This window comes from Pelobates fuscus, chromosome 6 (genome assembly GCF_036172605.1).
Source record: "Pelobates fuscus isolate aPelFus1 chromosome 6, aPelFus1.pri, whole genome shotgun sequence".
In the NCBI taxonomy this organism is placed as follows: Eukaryota; Metazoa; Chordata; class Amphibia; order Anura; family Pelobatidae; genus Pelobates; species Pelobates fuscus.
In genome coordinates this window covers 294,388,507-294,409,304 of record NC_086322.1, presented here as the reverse complement: position 1 = coordinate 294,409,304, position 20,798 = coordinate 294,388,507, and the positions used below count along the sequence as shown (strand labels likewise).

The window sequence follows — 20,798 nt, the reverse complement described above, 5'->3', positions numbered from 1 at the left end:
TTCCAGTCTATAGGTGTAAAACACAATAGGACAGGGGATAGTAATCAAATAAAGTGGGAGTGAAGCAGAGCTGGAGGAGAGCGTAAAGTTCAGGAGAGAGCAAGAGGCAGGTATGTAATTTAGGTTACTCTGGGAGGCCATAAGCTTTCCTAAAGAGATGGGTTTTAAGGCACTACTTAAATGATTTGAAGATTAGGGGAGAGTCTGATGGCGGTAGGCAGGCTATTCCATAGGAAGGGAGCTGCCCGTGAGATGTCCTGCAAGCGTGAGTTGGCCTTACGAGTGCGAGCAGCGGACAGGAGAAGGTCCTGGGCAGAGCGGAGAGACCGAGAAGGGGCATATTTATGGATCAGTGAAGAGATCTGAAGAGGGGCTAGAATTGTTCACTGCTTTATAGGTATGGGTTAGCACTTTGAATTGACTCCTATAGGATACAGGAAGCCAATGTAAGGACTGGCAGAGGGGTGAGGTGTGAGAGCGACTAGAGAGGAAAATCAGTCTGGCGGCAGCATTCATTGCAGACTGTAGCGGGGCAATACGGCTTTTGGTAAGACCATTCAGGAGAGGGTTACAATAATCCATGTGGGAAATTACTAGAGCATGGACAAGCTCCTTGGTAGCATCTTGTGTAAGAAAGGGGCGGATGCGGGCTATGTTTTTAAGATAGAATCTGCAGGATTTGGTAACAGACTGGATGTGAGGCTCAAAGGTGAGACCAGAATCCAGTATGACACCAAGACCGTGCGCTTGCAAGGATGAACTGAAGTGGGTATCACTACCTTGAAGGGAGAGCGAAAGAGGAGGATCAGTATTAGGAGGAAGAAAGACAAGGAGCTCAGTTTTAGAGAGATTTAGTTTTAGAAAGCGGGAGGACATCCAATCAGAGATGGAGGAAAGGCAAGCAGTGACACTGATATTGACAGTGATATTGTGTTGTAATGGGGGTGGAGGTTAGTGGATCATGTTGTGGTATGATGGAATAGTGTGTTTTGGTTTTATTGGTGGCGAGGAGGAGGCTATCAGACTGTGCCAGTGGTGGGAAGACTCGCAGACTTAACTGCTGGTGAAAGGTAGAGGCTAATGGATTGTGCTAAGAGCGGGTGGCTATGGGTCTGTGTTGGTTGAGGGGAGGAGGGTGGCTAGTGGGTTGTGTGTGAGGCATAAGTGGCTAACTGGTCAGACAGGGCTGGTGGATTTAGGCCGCAAGGTGAGGCAAAAAAAATGTAACAAAAGGTGTCGGCTAAGGGAAGCAGTGAGATTGAGCCATTAACCGTACAGGGCACACAGCGCTCCATCTATACGACCCATTGTACGGAATTTGCTGTCACTATATAAATAATAATGTACACTGTGAAAGGGCCGAGTGCTAGACCGCTAAACAAGCACAGATTGCAGAGCAGTTGTGCCCACCATAATTATAAACTGGGTGCATTTCCTGTCTACGCTTTACCCTGGGGACCTGTGAGTGGGCAGCGCACTCTATACAGATACTGGGTGAGAGGGGGTAACAATGGATGTGTACTGTGATGGCGCAATCTTAGATTCTTGGAGATTCTGTTGCATTTGATTCCTGGGCCTCTTAATTCCCAAACCATAGAACTGAATGAAAAGGGGGGGGGGGGGGGGGGGGATGATCTGTCTAGTGAAAGGAGAACAAAGGGGGAAAGAGTTAAATCTTTGCACAGTTCTCTCCCTCTCCGATTCCCAAGGAAGGTAAATAGGGATTGGGGAGGGGGGGTATTAAGGCGTCCCCTTTTTTGTATCCCATAATGCTGTGCTCTTGGCAAATTTTCAGTGTATTCTTGGCTGTGCTCCCAGCTCCCTCGGACTGTCTCCATTTTACAGCTTGCACAGTTCGGAGCTCTCTGACCGTGAGTACTCTGGTTCAGCAACCCCAGGGACTCTGTGTGCACCGTGTTTGAGCTGGTACGGGGTGATAATTCTGTCCAAATGCTGGGTCCGGTTAGACTGGTGGCATTACACGGGGAAACAACCTATTCTTTGTCTCTGACTCCTTCGCTCTCTGCATAAATATTCTGTTGGTGGGCTATTGCTGCCTGTGAGGGACACGTCCCAAAATCACAACTCCCCTCATGTATGACCACCGAGACCCCTTACCCAAATTCTATCTGTTAAATGCCCCCTTAGAAGAGGAGTGTTGATATTGGCAGTAAGTGAAAAGGAGCCAAGTATCTTTTAACTTAGAACTTTATATTTTTTTTTTTAAATAAACTCTTTTCTTTAAACTCTCTAACTTTCCTTCATAGGGACACGCTGTCCTTCTTCTCATGTACAAAGGTCATAGCGGGCAAGGGAACCTGACAGATTTGGCAAAGGTGCTGGGGGTGGAGTCAAGTTTTGGTAGAGGACCTGACAGTGCCGCTCTCTGGACGGGGGTGAGGCTTGCAAAAGAGAAACGGAAGACCCTTGGCTGTTTCACATTGGTCCCTATCTGCAGTGCTGTGTTTGCACACCAGTGGCTAGTTTACCAAGACCATGATCACTTGTGCCCACCCAAAAAACTACCAGTTCTATATATGGATGTACTTGTTGACTAAGCTTCGAATTGAAAGCTGGATTATGAATTACAGGAAAATATAACTTTTTATTAAATGCAGATTTGTGAAATTTTCCCCTTGAGGGCTAGAATCTTTTATGAGAGATGTACCTGACTGGCAATCTATGCTACTCCAGTTACCAGACACATGCTTACCTCGTATGACCGAATTTAGCCCTGTGAGATCGATCTATCTATATGTCTTGCACGAGTTGACATTTGTGCTAACTTTGATAACATTAGAAAAGAATGGCGACTCATTGGTGTATTACAGCTGGAGGAAAATGACTGCCGTCTGCATGAATTCTAAAGGGTTAAAGCAGAAAAGATCAGATTTTTTACTTGCGTTATGAAAACTGATCCATCTCGTTTACAACCGCCAAGTATTGTGACAGCCTGTAATTCCCTCTATCACTGTGTGTAAAGAATGGAGTACCTGATATACCAATCTGGGTGGTGTGTTCATAGATGGGCAGCAGATTCTTAACTGTTAAAATTCCCTATTTGAGCCTGGAAAGCACCGTAAATATCCCAACTGCTTAACCTTTATTTTAGCCAATTACTGACAGCAACAGTTTGTTTCCATTCAGAGCCAGCCTAGGGTTTGGACTGCATTAGTAGGGGCACCAACAATGAGGGTAGTGCTGTATAAAGCATATGCACAAATTAGTCCTGATTAAGCATTATGCACCCTGTGTTTCCTTATAGATGATGTCTCTTCGTGTCATGCGTTCCTCCCTGTTGAGCCGGGTCAAGCTCCTGGGTGCCACCAGCGTCCGAGCTGCTCACGGACACGAGGGGCATGGTAAGCTACCCTCCTGACTCTAACAGTGGTACTCGCTATTGTGAAGGCCAGACTAGTCAAACTGGATAAAAAGCCAGCCATCAGTTCTGTTTGCCTGCCTTGTTAATTTCATTTTGAATTCTACTTTGGTGAATAACTATGTAAATATGTAATGGCCCACAGCGTAAGGTGAATGCTTTGTTAAATGATGTACAGAAGAATATCATTTTATATTGGGAGCCCATATCAAAATACTGCAGGTACCCACTACCCCAATCAAGAAAATCATTAAACTTTTTAGCAATGCCCATTATCTGAGAGTCCCCCCGTATTACTAAAAGTAATGTCCTTTTAAACTGGATGGTGTAATACAGGTCTTGACAAATTTGCTTGGAATCTAGGAGCCAGAGAAATCAACGCCAAAAATACAACTCTTAAAGAGACACTCTAGTCACCAGAACCACTACAGCTTAATGCAGCTGTTCTGAAGTCTATATCCTGTCCCTGAACGCTTTTCAATGTAAATACTGACTTTTCAGACAAAAGGCAGTTTACATTGCTGCCCGGTAACACCTCTAGTGGTGCTTCCTGGGTCAGTGCTTCACAATGTGCAGCACCTACGTTAATATTCCCTATAGAGATGCACTGATTCAATGCACCTCTATGAGAAGTTAAATTGGCGTGCATAAAATTTTGCCGTGCATGCGCAATAGTCTTCCAATGCTTTCCTATATCAAGATTGATAATCTCAGCCATGGAGGTGGGGCCAGCCGCAACGTCCTCAGCACGGCGTGGGGAAAAAGATGAGTACAAAACCTTTCCCATGTGACTGGATGGAAGACACACACACACACACACACACACACACTCACAAGTAATTACTTTATTTAAATCCACCCGGCCTCCTTACTTCTGGAGAGCTGGAGTGGATAGGCTTGCCTTTGGGTCCAGTGGGGCTGCTGTCATCTCCCCGGGGCTGGAGTGACGACATAACCCGGCATCACTGCAAGCCGCGCGAGGAAGCAGAGCAGGGAGATTACAGCTCCCTCAGCTCTCCATGGGCTGGCGGCCCCCCTCCTTCAGCAATACATGAGCCGCCTTACCTCTCAATGAGCAGGCCGGCCACCTCCCTCAGTCAGCAGCCTGCCTCATCCTGCCTCTGCTCTCAGGCAGCCGGTAACCTCAGGGGCTGAATAGGCTCTCAAATCTCAGGCCTGGCGCCTAGGATTTGTCGAGCCCTGGGGTAATACTCTTCATGGTTCATTTTACAGTATATATTGAACCTCAGCCACTCTAGCATGTTTTATCCTAGCAGCCTCTGAAAGGGGTTGGTTTTTTTTTTTTTTTCTCTTCTGAAGAACAAAGTGTTGGGGATTTTAAAGGGGAACTATCACTTCTATGGAAATTACGCCATTGGATATAACCTTGAAAAGCACCTATAACTTTTTATTTTATTTTCCTCCTTCTAAATGTAGAATTCCCAATGCAGCTCAGTCCTGGCAAAACCAGGGCACACAAGTATTACATGAGGGAGATGGGAGCACTTTGTTGGGTAAAGGCTAAATACAGCAATGTGGATTTATATACACTTTCATTTTTCACACCTCACAAACACCTTTGTAAAATAAATACTCTAAGTACCATAACAACTACAGTGTGCTGTAGTGGTTATTGTGCCGGTTTCCTCCAGCACAGCCTGAAGTTAAATTGTTTTATGAACAGTTTGCCTGTCACATTCTGGACAGAGCTGGTAAGGTAAAACTAAAACTTGTACTCCCACATTATCATGCCAAGTCATAGAAAGGTACGATATTTCTCAGTGGATGAGAGTCAGCTGACTTTGAGCATTTTTTTTTATATATATTTTTCAATGGCAGAGAAACTAGGACTTGTGGCACCATAACCACTGCAGAGCATATTTCCTTTTAATATAGGGTATAAATCAACCTAATGAAAATCCTGGGAGGTGAGTTTCCCTTTAACTGAGCAGTACCAATTTTTTATAACTCTGTAATGGTCTAGATCAGGGATGGGCAACCTTCGGCACCCCCATAATGCTGGCAAAGCATCATGGAAGGTGTAGTTCAAAACATCTGGAGTGCCGAAGGTTGTCTATGCCTGGTCTAGATTGTGCAAATATCCCCAATCTGAAGAAATTCTCAGTTGAACAGTTACTCAGGAGGTCCACTTTGAACACCACATCAAGGAACCTGATGGTCTCTTTAAATCTCTGATAAGCTTGTTGCTAAAATTCTATCTTATCTGCTTTCTTGTTTGTCAGTGTCTCACCACCCAGATGGCTCCGAGCCCCTCTACTATGATCACCGGGCGTTCCCTTTGCCAGACATACTCTTTCGGAAGGAACTGAGCTCCCATCAGACAGCACTAAAGGAAAAAGAGAAAGGGGCCTGGAAGCAACTGAGCCAAGAAGATAAAATTGCACGTAATTAACACAACTCATGTTACTGTAGCATTAACCTCTTTATTTTAACTGACCTTATCTCTAAAATCTCTCCTTACATACTCATGGACTTTCTGTCTGACAGTTTACCGCATTAAGTTTGACCAAAGCTACGCGGAGATGAACAAACCTTCCAACGAGTGGAAGACTGTGTTTGGGGGAATTTTTATTTTGTTTGGTATAACCGGATTTGTTGTGTGGTGGCAGAGCATGTACGGTGAGTGTGGTTACCGGGAGGTAATGTGGCTAACTTTTAGTCTAAAAAATAAATAAAAATAAACGTGAATTCTTACTGTCTTTTTCTACAGTGTACCCTGCAAAGCCACACACCTTGGATGACGAATGGAAGGCAATGCAGATGCAAAGGATGCTGGACATGCATATTGGGCCAATCCAAGGCTTCTCCTCAAAGTGGGACTACGAGAAGAACGAGTGGAAAAAATAGGCTGGTTTTCTATTCAGAGGAGGGAAATTGGGGGAAACCAGTTGGGTACAGGGAAGTTTGGTGGGTAAACTAATATCATTGAAGTGGCGTTCTATCTCCCAAGGGGGGGGGAAAAAGTTCTTAAGGTACTAAGATATTGTGCTACATCCAGGTGATCCCCTGCTAAGGATTATGGGAATATCAGTAGCTATAGAACCATGGGCCTTGCTACTCCTTCACACACTCACATGGATACAATTATCAAAATCACTGTACACCCACTAAAACGCACTGCGCATGTTTGCCTGTTCCAGCCACTGTTCCCATCAGCCATACATTCATTCTCTCTAGCCACTAGTATAATGGTTTCTACAATGTCACCCCCTGTGAACCCGTCCATGGTTTGTGTATAAAGTGGTTTAATAAACTGGAGTTTAAAACTATGGCTGGCCTCCTGATTATATGTTTTGGGTTTTATTTATTTTGAGATGAGGAAGACTGGTATGCCACTGATCCCAGCTCCCAACATAGGCGGTCTATTCACAGAGTGAAATTAAAATGGAAGATTAAGACTTAGGTCAGTATAGCAAAATTGGAAAGATTTAGCGGTGTCAAACAAATCAAATTCCTGTTAATCTACACCCATATGACTCTGAGAAATTCTGGACGGATTGATGATTGTTTGGACGTGGGTGGTTTGATTCATCCGACACAGCTGAATCTGACTGTGTAAAAGTCTAGTTACAATTTGGCTACTTTTAGTAGGAGTCATGCAATCTGGATTTAACTCCCAACAATTCAATGCTCACTCAACACGATTGATTTTGATAGAAAATCCATTGGCCTAAGTTTTATTACTTGATACTGTTAAATGCTCCAGACTATAGTTGGGGTGTGTGTGTGTGTGTGTGTGTGTGTGTATGGTCTAGCCCAGGGGTAGGCAACCTTCGGCTCTACAGATGTTGTGGACTACATCTCCCTTGATGCTTTGCCAGCAATATGGCTGTAAAAGCATTATGGGAGATGTAGTCCAAAACATCTGTAGAGCCGAAGGTTGCCTACCCCTGGTCTAGCCTTATCTGAACTCCTCTAGTGTATGAGTTTGTACCACTTCTGCTGGGAAGCCATTCTATGCATTCACAACTGTATTAATACTGCGAGAATTCAAATCCTGTCTCTCTCTCCTCCCCCCCCCCCCCCCCCCCCCCCCCCCTGTTGCCCTCCATCGGGGAAACCCCCACTTATTTATTTTTTTAATTTTTTTTTTACTTTTCATTATGTTTTACCCTTTCATTTCTTCTGATCCCGAACGCGTCACTGTCCCTCTTGGGTATGTAAGTAATAAAGTCTTTATGAAGACACATTACTCTGGAGTTTTAATAAAATTCCAATTCAAGTAGTAACTAGTGTATCTGCCTTTGTAACCGCTGTAGAACTGGGCTCCTTAACTCTAGATAAGGTTTTTTTTTCAAAACTTTCCAGACAGTAGCAGAACCTCCCCTTATTCCTACAATCACAGTAACTTCCTACGGTTTATTTACTAAACCCAATATTTTATGGAATCTGAATTTAAAAAATTTAGGCAGATTTGGAAAAAAAAAACCAAAAATAAAAACCACCTAACTTGGCTAATTTTGCAATTCATATTTCCGTTAGCCACCATTCTGTGTTTAGGAAATCCAATCTAATGCAGTATAGGCACAATTTCATCTGATTGAATTGGTTATAGTGCCTGGTGCTGTACCTCCATTTAACGTTAAACCATTTTTTTTAGCTGTTTAACACTGAATGATGCCCCTACTGGAGGTGTGGCTAAGGCAAATTAAACACTTCCTCCTAGTCATACCTGCAATGGCACTGATTAGTTGAGTGTGTCAGCTGAACGCTTCAGCCTATCACAGCTGGGCATTGCTTCCTCATTAGTCCAAGTGGCATAAAGGTGACGGGATACTGGGAAGTTTTAATTATTTTAAGCTTTAAATGGTTTAATGCTGAATGGAAAGACTACACCATAGGGCTCAAGAAACTATAACCACTTCATTGAAATAAAACAATTCTGGTGCCTACGGTGATACAGATTCATAAACCTATGGTCCCCTTCTGTTTGGTCTGGGAGTCAATAAAATAGTCTAAAGAGGACTAACATATCTTCATAAAAGAACCATTTACAGTTTATCAATTCTACAATCCTGCATTGCGTGTCGCAACTGAAACTTCGATAAGTATCGGCCACTGCCCTGCAGACAAAAGAAATACTAAAATTCCGACTGTCCTACACCAAACCCATGCTGTTAATCTTCTAAACCTCTTGTTTCAAAAGGCGAGGTTTGCTGGTCTTATTGCCTGATTTACTACCCCTCCCATTTTTAAAGTGTTTTTTTTTCTTTAATAAAAAGTTTACATGTATTATAAACTGTGTATTTTGTCATGGTACCATAAGTAAATAACTGGCTTAAAACAGTCATCTATTCCTCCCCTCCCCAAATGTATTTTTTTTTTTATTTGAGGGTCTCACGGGATCCTCCATATACTGACGTTAATGTGCGAGAGAACAGCAGTGACATCTGCTCTTCTGACAGGGAAGAGGAAGATGGTGGTGCCGGCAAGTGACAGGTTCTGGTAAGTAGAACTTACCTTTAAAGCAGTGTCACACTTGGGGGTCTTTGCGAATTCTGCAAAGTCCCAGATGGTGACAGCGCCGCTTTAACCTTCCTCTTAAGGATGCCCATCTTTAAGCTTTCTTTGGTTTTAGGGTGAGATTTAGTGTTTAATCATAATTCCCAATGACGAGTGCAAGCTCAAGGCATAGATAGTTATTTAAATTGTACATGGTCTTTGAATATAAGTGGGGCTTCTGACCAAAGAGTTGGAAGAATGGCCACCTTGCAGTGTAATGTAAGCTAGGAGATTAACGAAAAGGTTTCAAATTGTAAAGTCAGAATATCAACCACAAAACTATTTTATTTGCTGGGACCCGATTCCTCTTCCTGGCAATGATAAACACTGCAGGTTTCAAAGAAACAGCACTGTTTATATTTGCCAGAGAACCTGCCTTTATTGATTGTCCAACTGGCAGCCGCTAGAGGAGCTTCCTCATGTAGACCCTTTGAAATCGAAGATCTTCATGATTAACATCCTTACACACAGCACGATCAATCTGAATGCGGTTAGTGTTTCTCATTGTATTCAGTATTAAATCTAGGAGAAGCATGACACCATAGGTCCCCAATACTTCTATGAGAAGCACTGAACAGGAAGAAAGTCATAATTGATGACTTCACGGGAGATGGAGATCGACCAAGTGCTGCAATAATATGTACATTTAGTTTTTTTTAATTAAAAGGGACACTATAGGCAAAATAACTTAACCTCTGCATTGCACAATCTGTTTATTCTAAAATGTCTTGTCTCCGTTTCTGTTAATAACTCCTTGTCCCTGCAGCAGCCTTCTGTGTGTGATTAAAGTTCAATTAACAGAGCAGGAGATAAAAACTTCTAAAGCCAGTTAAGATCTCATTGAAAGTGAATTTTTCCCCCATGTAGGCTGTGTGATTCACAGCCGGGGAGATGTGGCTAGGGCTTGGGGTTCCAATAGTTTAAACAATAATTGGAACACAAACCTAAAATAGTAATATATTTACATTAGTGTTTCCTTAAAATAAACTATATATATATATTTAATAAAAAAGAGACCATTGTCCTTTAAGAGGAACACATATGGAAAATGTTTTAATTGGTTGCAAAACTAAAACCCATCAAGGAGGATAATCTTTATATACCTGTAACTGTTTTACTACCAAGCCGTAGAGGCAGATTACATTGCTCTCCCAGATTTACATGGCTGTATAATTCTGACAGCTCAGTGAACCATCTATCAGAATGAAAGGCAACAGCTTTACAGCCACGACGGCCTGAACGTAAAGCAGCGCTTTAACCACTGGTCGAAAAGGTGATCCCAATCACTTCCTAACGGGGACATTTCTAAACGCTAGAGAAGGGGGTGACCAAAACAGGTATTAAGCGGTTACAGGACTACAACTACCACAATGCTCTGACGGTGGCAAAGTACAATGAATGTTGGAGATCTCCAAAAGTCAATGAGTGACTCCACAAACACAAACGCTTGCAATCTGTTCTATCACTCACTAAACACAAGACCACAGATGGAGAAGCTGTAACAGAAAAAAAGCTATTTATTCACATAAAAAGTAACCCTCCAGCCAGTAAAACAGAGATAAAAGGCCTAAATTGAACATGTCTAACAATATTTTAAAACTCACTAAAGCTCCATCACATGCCCATTACTGATTCACGAGACAGGGTATCTTGTTCACCCCCACAAGCGTGCCAGGACTACGGTTTGATGCTGTGGGGTAGGCAAGCTTGCAACGGTCCCCGTCACGTGGGATCCAGGACCTCTTGGCCGTGCACTTTCCTGTTCCTCCACATCCAGTTAGTGGGGGGGCCTATCTGCGGCTCAAATAGGAAGCTAACAGGATAACACCAGTCAGCATGAATCCGGTAATCAGCCATCGCCCAAAGCGTTCCTGACTCTTCCTGCTGTTGGCAGCAGCATCATTGCCGTAAAGACGCACAAAATCGTCCTGTGGGGAAGTCAGAGAGAGATACATGGTAACACCGGAGCAAACAACAAAAGAATGGCAGGAGGCTTGCTTATAAAAAGACTAATAAACTGATTTTTTTTTTAAGCTAGGAAAAACATTTCATAACAGTAACCGAACCCAAAAACTAGATTAGAAACTGCTAAGCTGCATTGATCGGAACTGTAACTTAACTACAACTCCCATCATGCTTTGCTTGTTCAACAAGGGTTAAAGATCAACAAGTTAGGAAGCTACGCGTAGCTGATCCGTAGAGTATAATAATAGTGAATCTGGCTGCCATGTAACACCCAGCTAGCTGGAACTGTTCTGTGATACATTAACAAAAGAAACCTTTGTACCGTATGGAATAGAACACAGGAGAAATTGTATGATCTGCAGACGAGCATGTCAGACTGTCACACCAAGGAGCGGTGAGAGAACATTAGGTCACAGGGAAATTCTTCACATAGCAAAGTGACTAATCGCAGCGGTATCTCTGCACCCAGCAATAGGAGGCAGGCAACACTGGTCTTACAGCAAACAAGTCTATGTGCAACAGCTTACCCTCTGCTTGCCGATTGTGTGTGTTCACCAACTGCCTGTCTACACCTACATCACCAATTATCCAGTGTCCTCACGCCAGTACCTCCTTCCCATGTATTCTGCGTGCTGCCTCCTCCTTTCCACCAACTACTTGGACTTTGCGCTATACCCACCACCATCTGCCTACCCTCCGTGTGTGCCACTAGCTACCTTTTTCACGTATCCTCTCTATCCCTGCCTCTGCACAACCCACTGCCACTAGCAACTGCCTGCCTTATCCCCATCAACTGCCTTCATCCGAGAGGTTTATTTTCTGGGAGAACTCATTACCAGAGCATGTTGCCTCCTACTCACAAAAAGAACATTAATTTTGTTTACTTACTAAATCTTAATGTAGGGTAATAACTGCTTGATCCAAGGATAAATCTGACTGCCATTCTCGGGTCAAGAAGGAATTTTTTTCCTAGCTTGTTGCAAAATTGGAAGTGCTTCAAACTGGGTTTTTTCCCTTTTTTTGGATCAACAGCAAAAAAACAAATGTGAGGAAGGCTGAACTTGATGGACGCAAGTCTCTTTTCAGCCTATGTAACTATGTAAAATTGAAATTGAGGACAACTGCAAAAGTAAAGCCAAAATAGCCAAATTGGAAATATAGCTTAGCCCCTTAGTGCCAATACTACCAATCTCATGTTGTAGGTCCATTGTGCTACACTACCACTCACCAATAGTCAGTATAAGGGTACCTGCACAGCATAGACTATCTACCGGCCCTGTGTACCTTCTATTTCCAGTGAATGCTGCCTGGTACCTATAAGTATGTGGATTCACTCTCCCAGACATGCATGCCAGCTACATGTCTCCCTCCTGCATGACATCACCCATCATCCTGGTTTTATTTTAATATAGCATGCCATCAGCACTCATCCCCTGACCTACTTTGCCACTAGACCAAAATGAGATCACACAACTGATCTGTCAAGTAGTCAGTCCCCCAGAAAGTACCCTTACCCAGCCTCCGTTTGCCCGGATCCAGGTATGCAGCTGATTGTCCAGATACGTTGTCATCCACTGCACAACCCTGGGCAGCAGCTCATCCATTTCCTTGTCAGCACATTCAACACACAGGGATCCTCCAAATGAGAAGAATGCCACAATGCGCCCCCAGTTTATGTTATCTCTAAATAGCTCTCCCACCACCTGCTCGAAACTCTGATAAGCCGTCTCAGGGGTGATGTGCAATTGGGCGGTCAGGTCTTTAAAAGCACGTTGGTATCTCAGCTCAAATTCCACTGTTGCCTCCAACAGAGCTTGTAGCACACCTTCTCCTACTGCACTTTGGGAATGGCCTGCAGGGTGGGCTTCGGCCACTTCTCCAGGAGATGTCCCATTAGATATAAGTTCGGATCGTAAGTCACTACAACAGTTCCACTGGAATCCTCTTTGGGACAGTTTTTGACATACAAAGTTCTGTACAATCTTTTTACTACTTCCCTCCATTCTCAGAGCTGAGAGACAACCATATTCCAATACGGTGTGCCACCACTATGCCAGAGCAACATAGGGATTATAATGATCCGACCAGTCGTGAGAAATGATGGCAGATGTCCAAATCAAGCCAATTGGTTAAAACACGATAATCCACGGTTTTCCCCCCGGAACAGCACTGCCACGCAAACTGAAAGCTCAGATGATCTGAAAAGAGAATGACACCCAGTTAACAAACTAACTAGCAAGCTTACAGGGAGCGTCACTCTTTATGAATCAGCTAGCTGAGACCAATTATTTTACTACTGCATTCCATATTAGATCTACTCTCTAATTACTGGAAAGTAGAATGTTACTTAGAGTCTCAGCTCCAAATAATCACACGTTAACAGAGTTCCACCCAGTGTTTTATAAAGACTTTTTGCATGCAGGCACGTGTTAACAGTAAAAAACATATACAGTCAAGATTTAAACACAAGGACCATTGTGTGACTGTATGCATGTACGCAATTTTGGTTCCAGGGCTGAATCACTGATTTATTTTTTTTGCACTATTTTCTCACGCAAGTGAATGGTGGCTTCACCCCTTTAAATATACAATGAACGTTTAATAAACCTTAATATTTTAACATATTTATAGACAATGCCAAAGGGGTTCATTCAATACTCCAGGTATTTCAAATGTAAATACCTACCCAGAAATAACTGTGCCTGCGATAATTATCAGTTTTGTTTGGACTACATTTTTCAAGCCATTTCCCAAGGGGAATTTGCTGTTTAATATAAAATATAAAAAGTATGTTTTAACGTGTTCACCACCGCCACGTTCCTCTTCATCCGTTACTTCAACATATGCTTATTCACTAGATTATGAATTTCAGAAAATGAAAATGTATATGGAGATATTAAGGCGAAAACGCTGATAAGAAATTATTCTCCAATTCAGCTACAGTTATATATTGGAAATTGGATACTAAACTTTGCCACTGATATTTCAATCCATTACATTTCAGAGACCTGAATGGTATATTCTTGCGCATGCACGAGACAGTACACAGTGTATAGGATATTACATGAGACAATAAAACACCGTAAGTATCAATTGCACATGGTGTCATAAACTGCCTGTTCTGTTGCAAGTAATTGCTGATGGGAAACAGCCCATTGCTACATGTTACAAAAATTTGACTGGTATACATGACAAAGTAATTACTATGCCATCTCACCAGATCTTTTTTTTTTTATCATTGTGAAAAACTGAAAAAAGACACTGTTACTTTAATCTAAACTACAGGACATCACAAGACCTTGCAATCCAAAGAGGAAATCTTAGCGGCATAAAAAAACAAACATTCTAATTTATTTTAAAGCGGCACTATAACAGTCTGGGGACTTTTTTGCAGAATTTACAAAGACCCCCTAACATTGACATGACTGCTTTGGGTCTGGTGGCCGGGGGACAAGTAAGGGTGCCTTCTACTTACCTGAACCTGTCCCCCGGGGGTGTGGCCATCTTCCTCAGGCAGGTCCTCATCAGCAGCCAATGTCACTGCTGTACCCTCGTGCATGCGCAAGTGAGTACAGCATTGAGATCTATAGAGGATCCTGCGAGACCCTCGATAGACAGAACCAATTACCTGCAGCCGCCCTTACTTTGTCTCAGTATATCTCTGGACTGGGTTTGAATTTCAGTAAAATTTTACACAGTCAACAGGAGTTATTCATAAAGATTCTCTTTCTATGAAATACCTCTTTTTTGGGGGGTGGGAGGAGGGGTGACAATACCGCTTTAATCACCCCTCCCTTCCAAACCATCATTACTCTAATGTTAAGAACTAAACCATAGTTTTGATGCCAGTATTAGATGCAGCTTAAATATATAAACATATTCTATATATACGCATATCTACACGAGGAAGGGAGTAAAACTCCAAAGCTTGTCTTTAAAATATTATGCCAGTCCAATAAAAAGATATCATTGCATACAGTAATACTCTGCTTATTGTGGTATCTAGTCTACTGGACACATACAGCTAATTCTATATAATATATATATATATTGGAGTAAATTAACCTGGAGGGTTTGCACTAACATTTTAGTAAATAATTAAAATAATTATCCCCATATTGTGTCTTTCCTGTAGGAATAGAATGTACAGAGGGATAATAGGCATTGTATTTAATCTAAGAATATTATTATTATTATTAATATCTATATTACACACAGGGAGAGCCCTACACGCACTCAGCTCTCACTCCCTGTATAAAGAATTCTCCCCATATGGTGTCTTTCCTGTAGGAATAGAATGTACAGAGGGATAATAGGCATTGTATTTAATCTAAGAATATTATTATTATTAATATCTATATTACACACAGGGAGAGCCCTACACGCACTCAGCTCTCACTCCCTGTATATAGAATTATCCCCATATTGTGTCTTTCCTGTAGGAATAGAATGTACAGAGGGATAATAGGCATTGTATTTAATCTAAGAATATTATTAATATCTATATTACACACAGGGAGAGCCCTACACGCACTCAGCTCTCACTCCCTGTATAAAGAATTATCCCCATATTGTGTCTTTCCTGTAGGAATAGAATGTACAGAGGGATAATAGGCATTGTATTTAATCTAAGAATATTATTATTATTAATATCTATATTACACACAGGGAGAGTCCCCCCACACCCCTCCATGCACTCAGCTCTCACTCCCTGTATAAGGAATGCCCCCCACACCCTGTATAGCCCCCCCACTGGTCCCCAATACTCACACACCAGGCACCCCAGGCTGTGAATGTCACTATCTGACGCCCCCTTTCCGGGAACCTCTCCCTAACGCCCCCCTTTCCAGAACACCTCCTGCCACGCCTCTTCCTGATTGACACGCGATTGGTCGGACGTGCGTTCCCTTGGCAGCAGACAGGCTCCCCCCTCCCCCTTCCTTCAGAGAACTACAAGTCCCGGCGTGCTGTGCGGCTGTCTGCATAACAGTCATAGGTGTATGACCTACATGGGGATATGAAATCATTATAATCTGATTTTATATCTGTTTTAATCATCACATTCTAATGTTATACATTACTCACCCTATAAGGTCATACATATTAAACATCTGCCTCTTATATTATATTAATAAATTATCTCTGGTGTGGTGTGATCTTATACAAAGTGCTTAATCATAAGTAGCAACTGGTCATAGGCCGGAGACACGTAGCAACTGGTCATAGGCTGGGGACACTTAGCAACTGGTCATAGGCCGGTGACACGTAGCAACTGGTCATAGGCCAGTGACATGTAGCAACTGGTCATAGGCCGGAGACACGTAGCAACTGGTCATAGGCTGGTAAAACGTAGCAACTGGTCATAGGCCGGAGACACGTAGCAACTGGTCATAGGCCGGAGACACGTAGCAACTGGTCATAGGCCGGGGACACGTAGCAACTGGTCATAGGCCGGTGACACGCAAGGATATGTAAATAGAGATAATTAGACGCTTGAACCTATTCATAAAGATAATTAGAAATAACGTTATAATGAGGGTTTTTTTTTACACGTTAATCCTATATCACTATATATCGATATCAAATACACTACATGAACGCTCGTGCCAGGGTGATCCTCCATTTTAAAAGCCGCAAACGTGGAAAATGACGCGAATCGCAATATTTTAATTTAAGTAGTTTGGCCCCGATTTAAGGACTAATTCACAGGGGAAAAAAAAGGAGAGGCGTTAATTTTATGTAATTTTTAATCAATTAGTATTTTTGTTTTTTTTAATGGAAAATTTTATGGGAATTTGAGCCTCCGGTTATTTCAGTAATTCTGGCCTTTGCTAAATACCCTGCATGTTAAACTATGGCAAACCGACAATCAACGACTTGCAAAATGTACGTTGAAATAGAAAGTCAGATAAAACAGCTGTTTTTATTTCCTCCGTAGTTTGGCTGTTTTGGTTTCAATAATTTTAAGTCTGTTATCGATTCAGCAAAGCGCACTGCATACTGCTGCCGGAGTGATTTATGAGCGCAGGAGAAGAGGCATTGGATAGAGAGATAAGTGGAGCGCTGTGTGTTACGCTGAGTCACTTATCAGACAGACACGGATACTGTATACAGGTCACACCCTACAATGTCTGTCACATTAACCACTTCCAAATTTTTAAAAAATCGCCAGAATATAACGCAGCGGATGCCTGCTGGCAGCGTGCGCAGAGTGAGGCTGTACAAATTTGAAATTCACTTTGAAATAACTTTGAATACAAACCATTCACATATGCGTATATAACAGTGCTGAATAAAAAATGTTGGAGTTAATTCACTAAGCTTAGTTTGGCTTGGAATTCACAAGAGATTCATTACTTTTGGGGTTAATAGTTTAATTAAATAATTATCCAACGACGCTGTTTCTAGACAATTCCCTTGTCAAGGCCCCTTTTAGTAAATAAGCCCCCAGGCCGCTGTGCTACATTAACCTTCGTTTTGCAATTCAATTATTAACTTTATTAATGTACTGTTTAGTGAAGAAACCCATGTTTTTTTTTATACATCTTTCTCAGATTCACCAGAGTTTGGTTTTTGAGAGCGGGTTGTAAAAAACTGAAATTAAATCTACCGTTCATTAAAGTCGGAGATTTTATTTCAACTTCAATTTTTGGCATAAAGTTTGTAAGCCGGTTCTCAAGTCACCCCAGCATGTTATATAGTGATATTAGACCCCAATGTATAGTCTGCCAGTTACAAATGAAGAGATCAGAAGATAAAGCTATGTATATATTGATAAGGCACCAACGTGTACCATAGGGCACACGTACCCTTTACCAATGTACAATGTACAACTGTTCGTAAACAGGCTGCTAACTGTGGGACAGCGCCAGGGGACTGCTGGCACCCTCACTACTAAAATGGATATGACAGTCCATTATAGTAGTGAGGGTGTCAGCAGTCCCCTGGCGCTGTCCCACAGTTATGGCTTGAGGTAAATCAATTAATCCTTTCTGATTTAAAAAAATATCAACGCTAAAAGTCTGTTCCATCGCTGAATCCACGTTCTCCCTGGAGCCTAATCCTCCTTGCCTGACATCACTCCCACTCGACGGATAGGGAAGGGAAGCAGGAAGGATGGACAGAGGGGAGGACAGGGACAGCACAGAGAGAGTGGCTATGCCGCCATTGATTGTTTGACTCCAGCGTGCCATGTGTGCTGGTCTCAAATGCCAATTTTGCAGAGTTCCCATTAGCCACTCTGGCTGGCTAATGACGGTGCTGAAAGTGGAGTTACACCTCCGGTAGCTAAGAGGTTAATATGTGCATGTACAGTGTTTCAAAGAAAAATGCTACACATACAGATTCCAATTACCAAAACCACTTCAAATCAATGAAGTGGTCATGGTACGTGGAGTAACCCTTTAATTTACACCCAGCCACATATGGATCCCACTTACTGCTGGGACTGGGAGGCATTTTTATGTGTTTGCCTTTAACTTTAAAGAAAATCTCAAGGGCAAAATTAACCTGTCCAGAAGCAGGACAATTGGGGACAAACAAAACCGGGGTGGTAGGTCAGGACCCCAAAATTGGTGCAGTCCTTCCACGTGCGCAGTTATTCTAGCCTCTGTTTTTCTATTTGGACTTAAAGTCCCGTAGAATTTTTAGTTCAGTGAATGAACTGGATGAGTAATTTCAGCTGTGCATATCTGCAAGGGAAGTAAATTGACAGGTATGCATCTGTAAATATAATTTAAACACGTGTTATGACTAGACAAATATGAATAACCACATATTAGGCGTTGACTGTTTAGGTAAAACAGCTGGCGTGTAATGTGGGTGAGTTAAGGTACACAGCTCATGGCTGTAGGGATGGGAGTCGATATTTAGGCAGTCATATTTTTTCAGTTCTTTCTTAGTCTTACTGGAGATATGCTTGTATATATCAAAGGATCGCACTGAGCACCATCACAAATGTGTATAATAGCAATGGTGAAAGTACATAGAGCAACCTGCTCCTATTCTTAGCTATGAAAGTACCTTAGAACTAGTTTTACTATCTGTGATGATTATGATCCCAGCCAATCCAAGCTTCCATGTTGGGAGCCATCGGGGAGCTATTGCGCATGCATGGCAATTGCAGCGCGGCATCAATGCATCTCCATGGGTAACGTTTGGAGTCTTTCTGTAGAGCATGAAGACACTAAACATTGTACACACACTGCACAGATAGACAAGAAGCACCTCTAGTGGCTGTCAGAGTGATAGCCACTACAGGTGTCCCAAAGAAGCACTGCCTTTACTCAGAAATGTAAGTGTTTACCTTGCTGAGACCGCAGGCTCCTTGCACCAGAACCACTATATACAGCTGCACGGGTCTAGTGGTCAGAGCAGGGGTCAGCAACCTACCCATGGGCCTCATAAGGACCTCACCCTAAAATGTTGCAGCCCAAAAATGCCCATGATATAATTATGGCCATCCAGCCATAATGCACCTCCTCAGGTGAGGAGGTGCAAGGAGAAGCAGAAGTTGGACCAAAAGCAGGACAACGGGGAACAAACTTAGAATTGTAGGAAATGAAAATCAGATATTCCTGCCTGTCTCCCAATGCGAGGGACAGGTTCAGGTGAGTAAATGTCTCTTGCTCCCAATGTTTCCTGCCCTGTAGTATACCCAACAAAAAGTTCACTTTTAGGATTTAAAAATAACCAAAATAACATATTTATTTTAATCAGGCATGCAACGGCATGCGATCAATGGTTCAATTCAACTACCGGACTTTTCACAAGATGGTAAGGAAACATTGACTGTTATATATTGCACGCCTGGTTTAGAATAAAGCGTCTTTTTTTAAAATGTGTTTTAAAGTTCTTTGATTGTAGTACTTTATGTTGCCGAAATTATTTTCTACCTGTTTAGAGAGTTTGATTAAATCAAAGTTGGTACCTTAATACCCGCATGGCAGGTGCCTTCTCTGCCCAAATAAAATATACGAATGCAAGGTGGACCTTTTAAAAAATAAATAAAAATAATGTGTGTGTATGAATGTGTGTGTTTAATAATATATCTCCCTAATTTGATATTCATCAAGCGGCAATGTCAACCCCCCTCCCCCTCTCCCCCCCACCTGTAAAAAAAGTACAATTTTTATAAAATACTAATACTTCTAGACACTTCTAGACAGTGATGTCAACTCCTGGCCGGTGGGAAGAAAATTGTGGCGCATGCGAGGGACAAGTTCAGGTAAGTAAATCTCATTTCCTTCCCCTCCGACCACCGGACCATCAGCAGCGATGTCCAAGGTCTTTGCAAATTTTGCAAAGTTCCCAGACAATGACAGTGTCGCTTTAAGTACGGCAATCCCACATAAGGATACCAAATTTGGTTTAGACTGTACCTGTAAGCAGCGTACGCATTGATGTGTTTTCTACAATGAATGATCGCAGTGGCTGAGATAAACGTCTTCACAATACAATCGATCGCTGCGCAAAGTGATGGTACTTTAAATTCAGCATTTAGAACACCGGAAAGACTGAATTACAATCAAAATACATTTTATTTTATGTCAAAATAGCCATTTCAATATAATTCTCCAACTTTGTTTACACCGCATGTTTGCAATTCCATATCATGCCTCTGCAGCCATTCCTAAATATTAAAAATCCCTGGTCAATTTCCCCCAGCTCCCATTTCCGTGAATAAACTTCTTTATGTTAGGTTTGCCAAGTCCCCGCTGTTTTTTTTCGCAGTATGTGTTATGAATGCTGCATTCTGTTGGCGAGACTTGAAACGTGTTGTCTAGCGGTACGTGAAATTAAACCGAATTCAAGCAAATAATTATTTATTGAAGCACAGTCTTTGTTAAAAAAAACAACATTATTTACTAAACTGAAGTGTGAATTGGGAGGTACACAAATTGAATTATAAGTGAATTTCACATTTGAAGCC

At 42.2% G+C, this 20,798-nt stretch overlaps 2 protein-coding genes across 5 annotated transcripts in view; one reads left to right on the top strand and one right to left on the bottom strand.

Moving 5' to 3' along the window:
- Positions 1-1,772: 1,772 nt before the first annotated feature.
- LOC134615101 (cytochrome c oxidase subunit 4 isoform 1, mitochondrial) lies at positions 1,773-6,669 on the top strand. Of its 2 annotated transcripts, none has more exons than XM_063459511.1 (5): positions 1,773-1,871; positions 3,266-3,362; positions 5,623-5,784; positions 5,888-6,019; positions 6,111-6,669. In XM_063459511.1, the coding sequence occupies exons 2-5, from the start codon at positions 3,266-3,268 to the stop codon at positions 6,245-6,247; spliced, it is 528 nt and encodes a 175-aa protein (XP_063315581.1). In that variant the 5' UTR covers positions 1,773-1,871; the 3' UTR covers positions 6,248-6,669. The 2 variants fall into 2 exon arrangements, with proteins under 2 accessions (XP_063315581.1, XP_063315582.1); XM_063459512.1 differs by having other exon boundaries at positions 1,830-1,926.
- Positions 6,670-10,399: 3,730 nt separating this feature from the next.
- BCL2L1 (BCL2 like 1) overlaps positions 10,400-20,798 on the bottom strand; it is a 32,384-nt gene continuing 21,985 nt past the window's right edge. Inside the window, exons 1-3 of one of the 3 annotated variants that reach the window (XM_063425638.1) lie at positions 15,638-15,728; positions 12,382-13,065; positions 10,400-10,830 (exon numbers count right to left, since the gene is read on the bottom strand). In XM_063425638.1, coding sequence (XP_063281708.1) covers positions 10,693-10,830; positions 12,382-12,870 — 627 coding nt within the window. In that variant the 5' untranslated portion in view covers positions 12,871-13,065; positions 15,638-15,728 and the 3' untranslated portion in view covers positions 10,400-10,692. Of the gene's footprint in view, positions 10,831-12,381; positions 13,066-15,637; positions 15,729-20,798 lie in introns of those variants that run through there. The other 2 variants (XM_063425639.1, XM_063425640.1) reach the window with 2 other exon arrangements.

Bases quoted from the DNA above. Each gene is read 5' to 3' on its own strand.
- LOC134615101 (XM_063459511.1), top strand. From the start codon at position 3,266: ATGATGTCTCTTCGTGTCATGCGTTCCTCCCTGTTGAGCCGGGTCAAG. The intron at 3,363-5,622 runs GTAAGCTACCCT...CTTGTTTGTCAG, and splicing joins TCACGGACACGAGGGGCATG to TGTCTCACCACCCAGATGGC. The intron at 6,020-6,110 runs GTGAGTGTGGTT...CTTTTTCTACAG, and splicing joins GTGGTGGCAGAGCATGTACG to TGTACCCTGCAAAGCCACAC.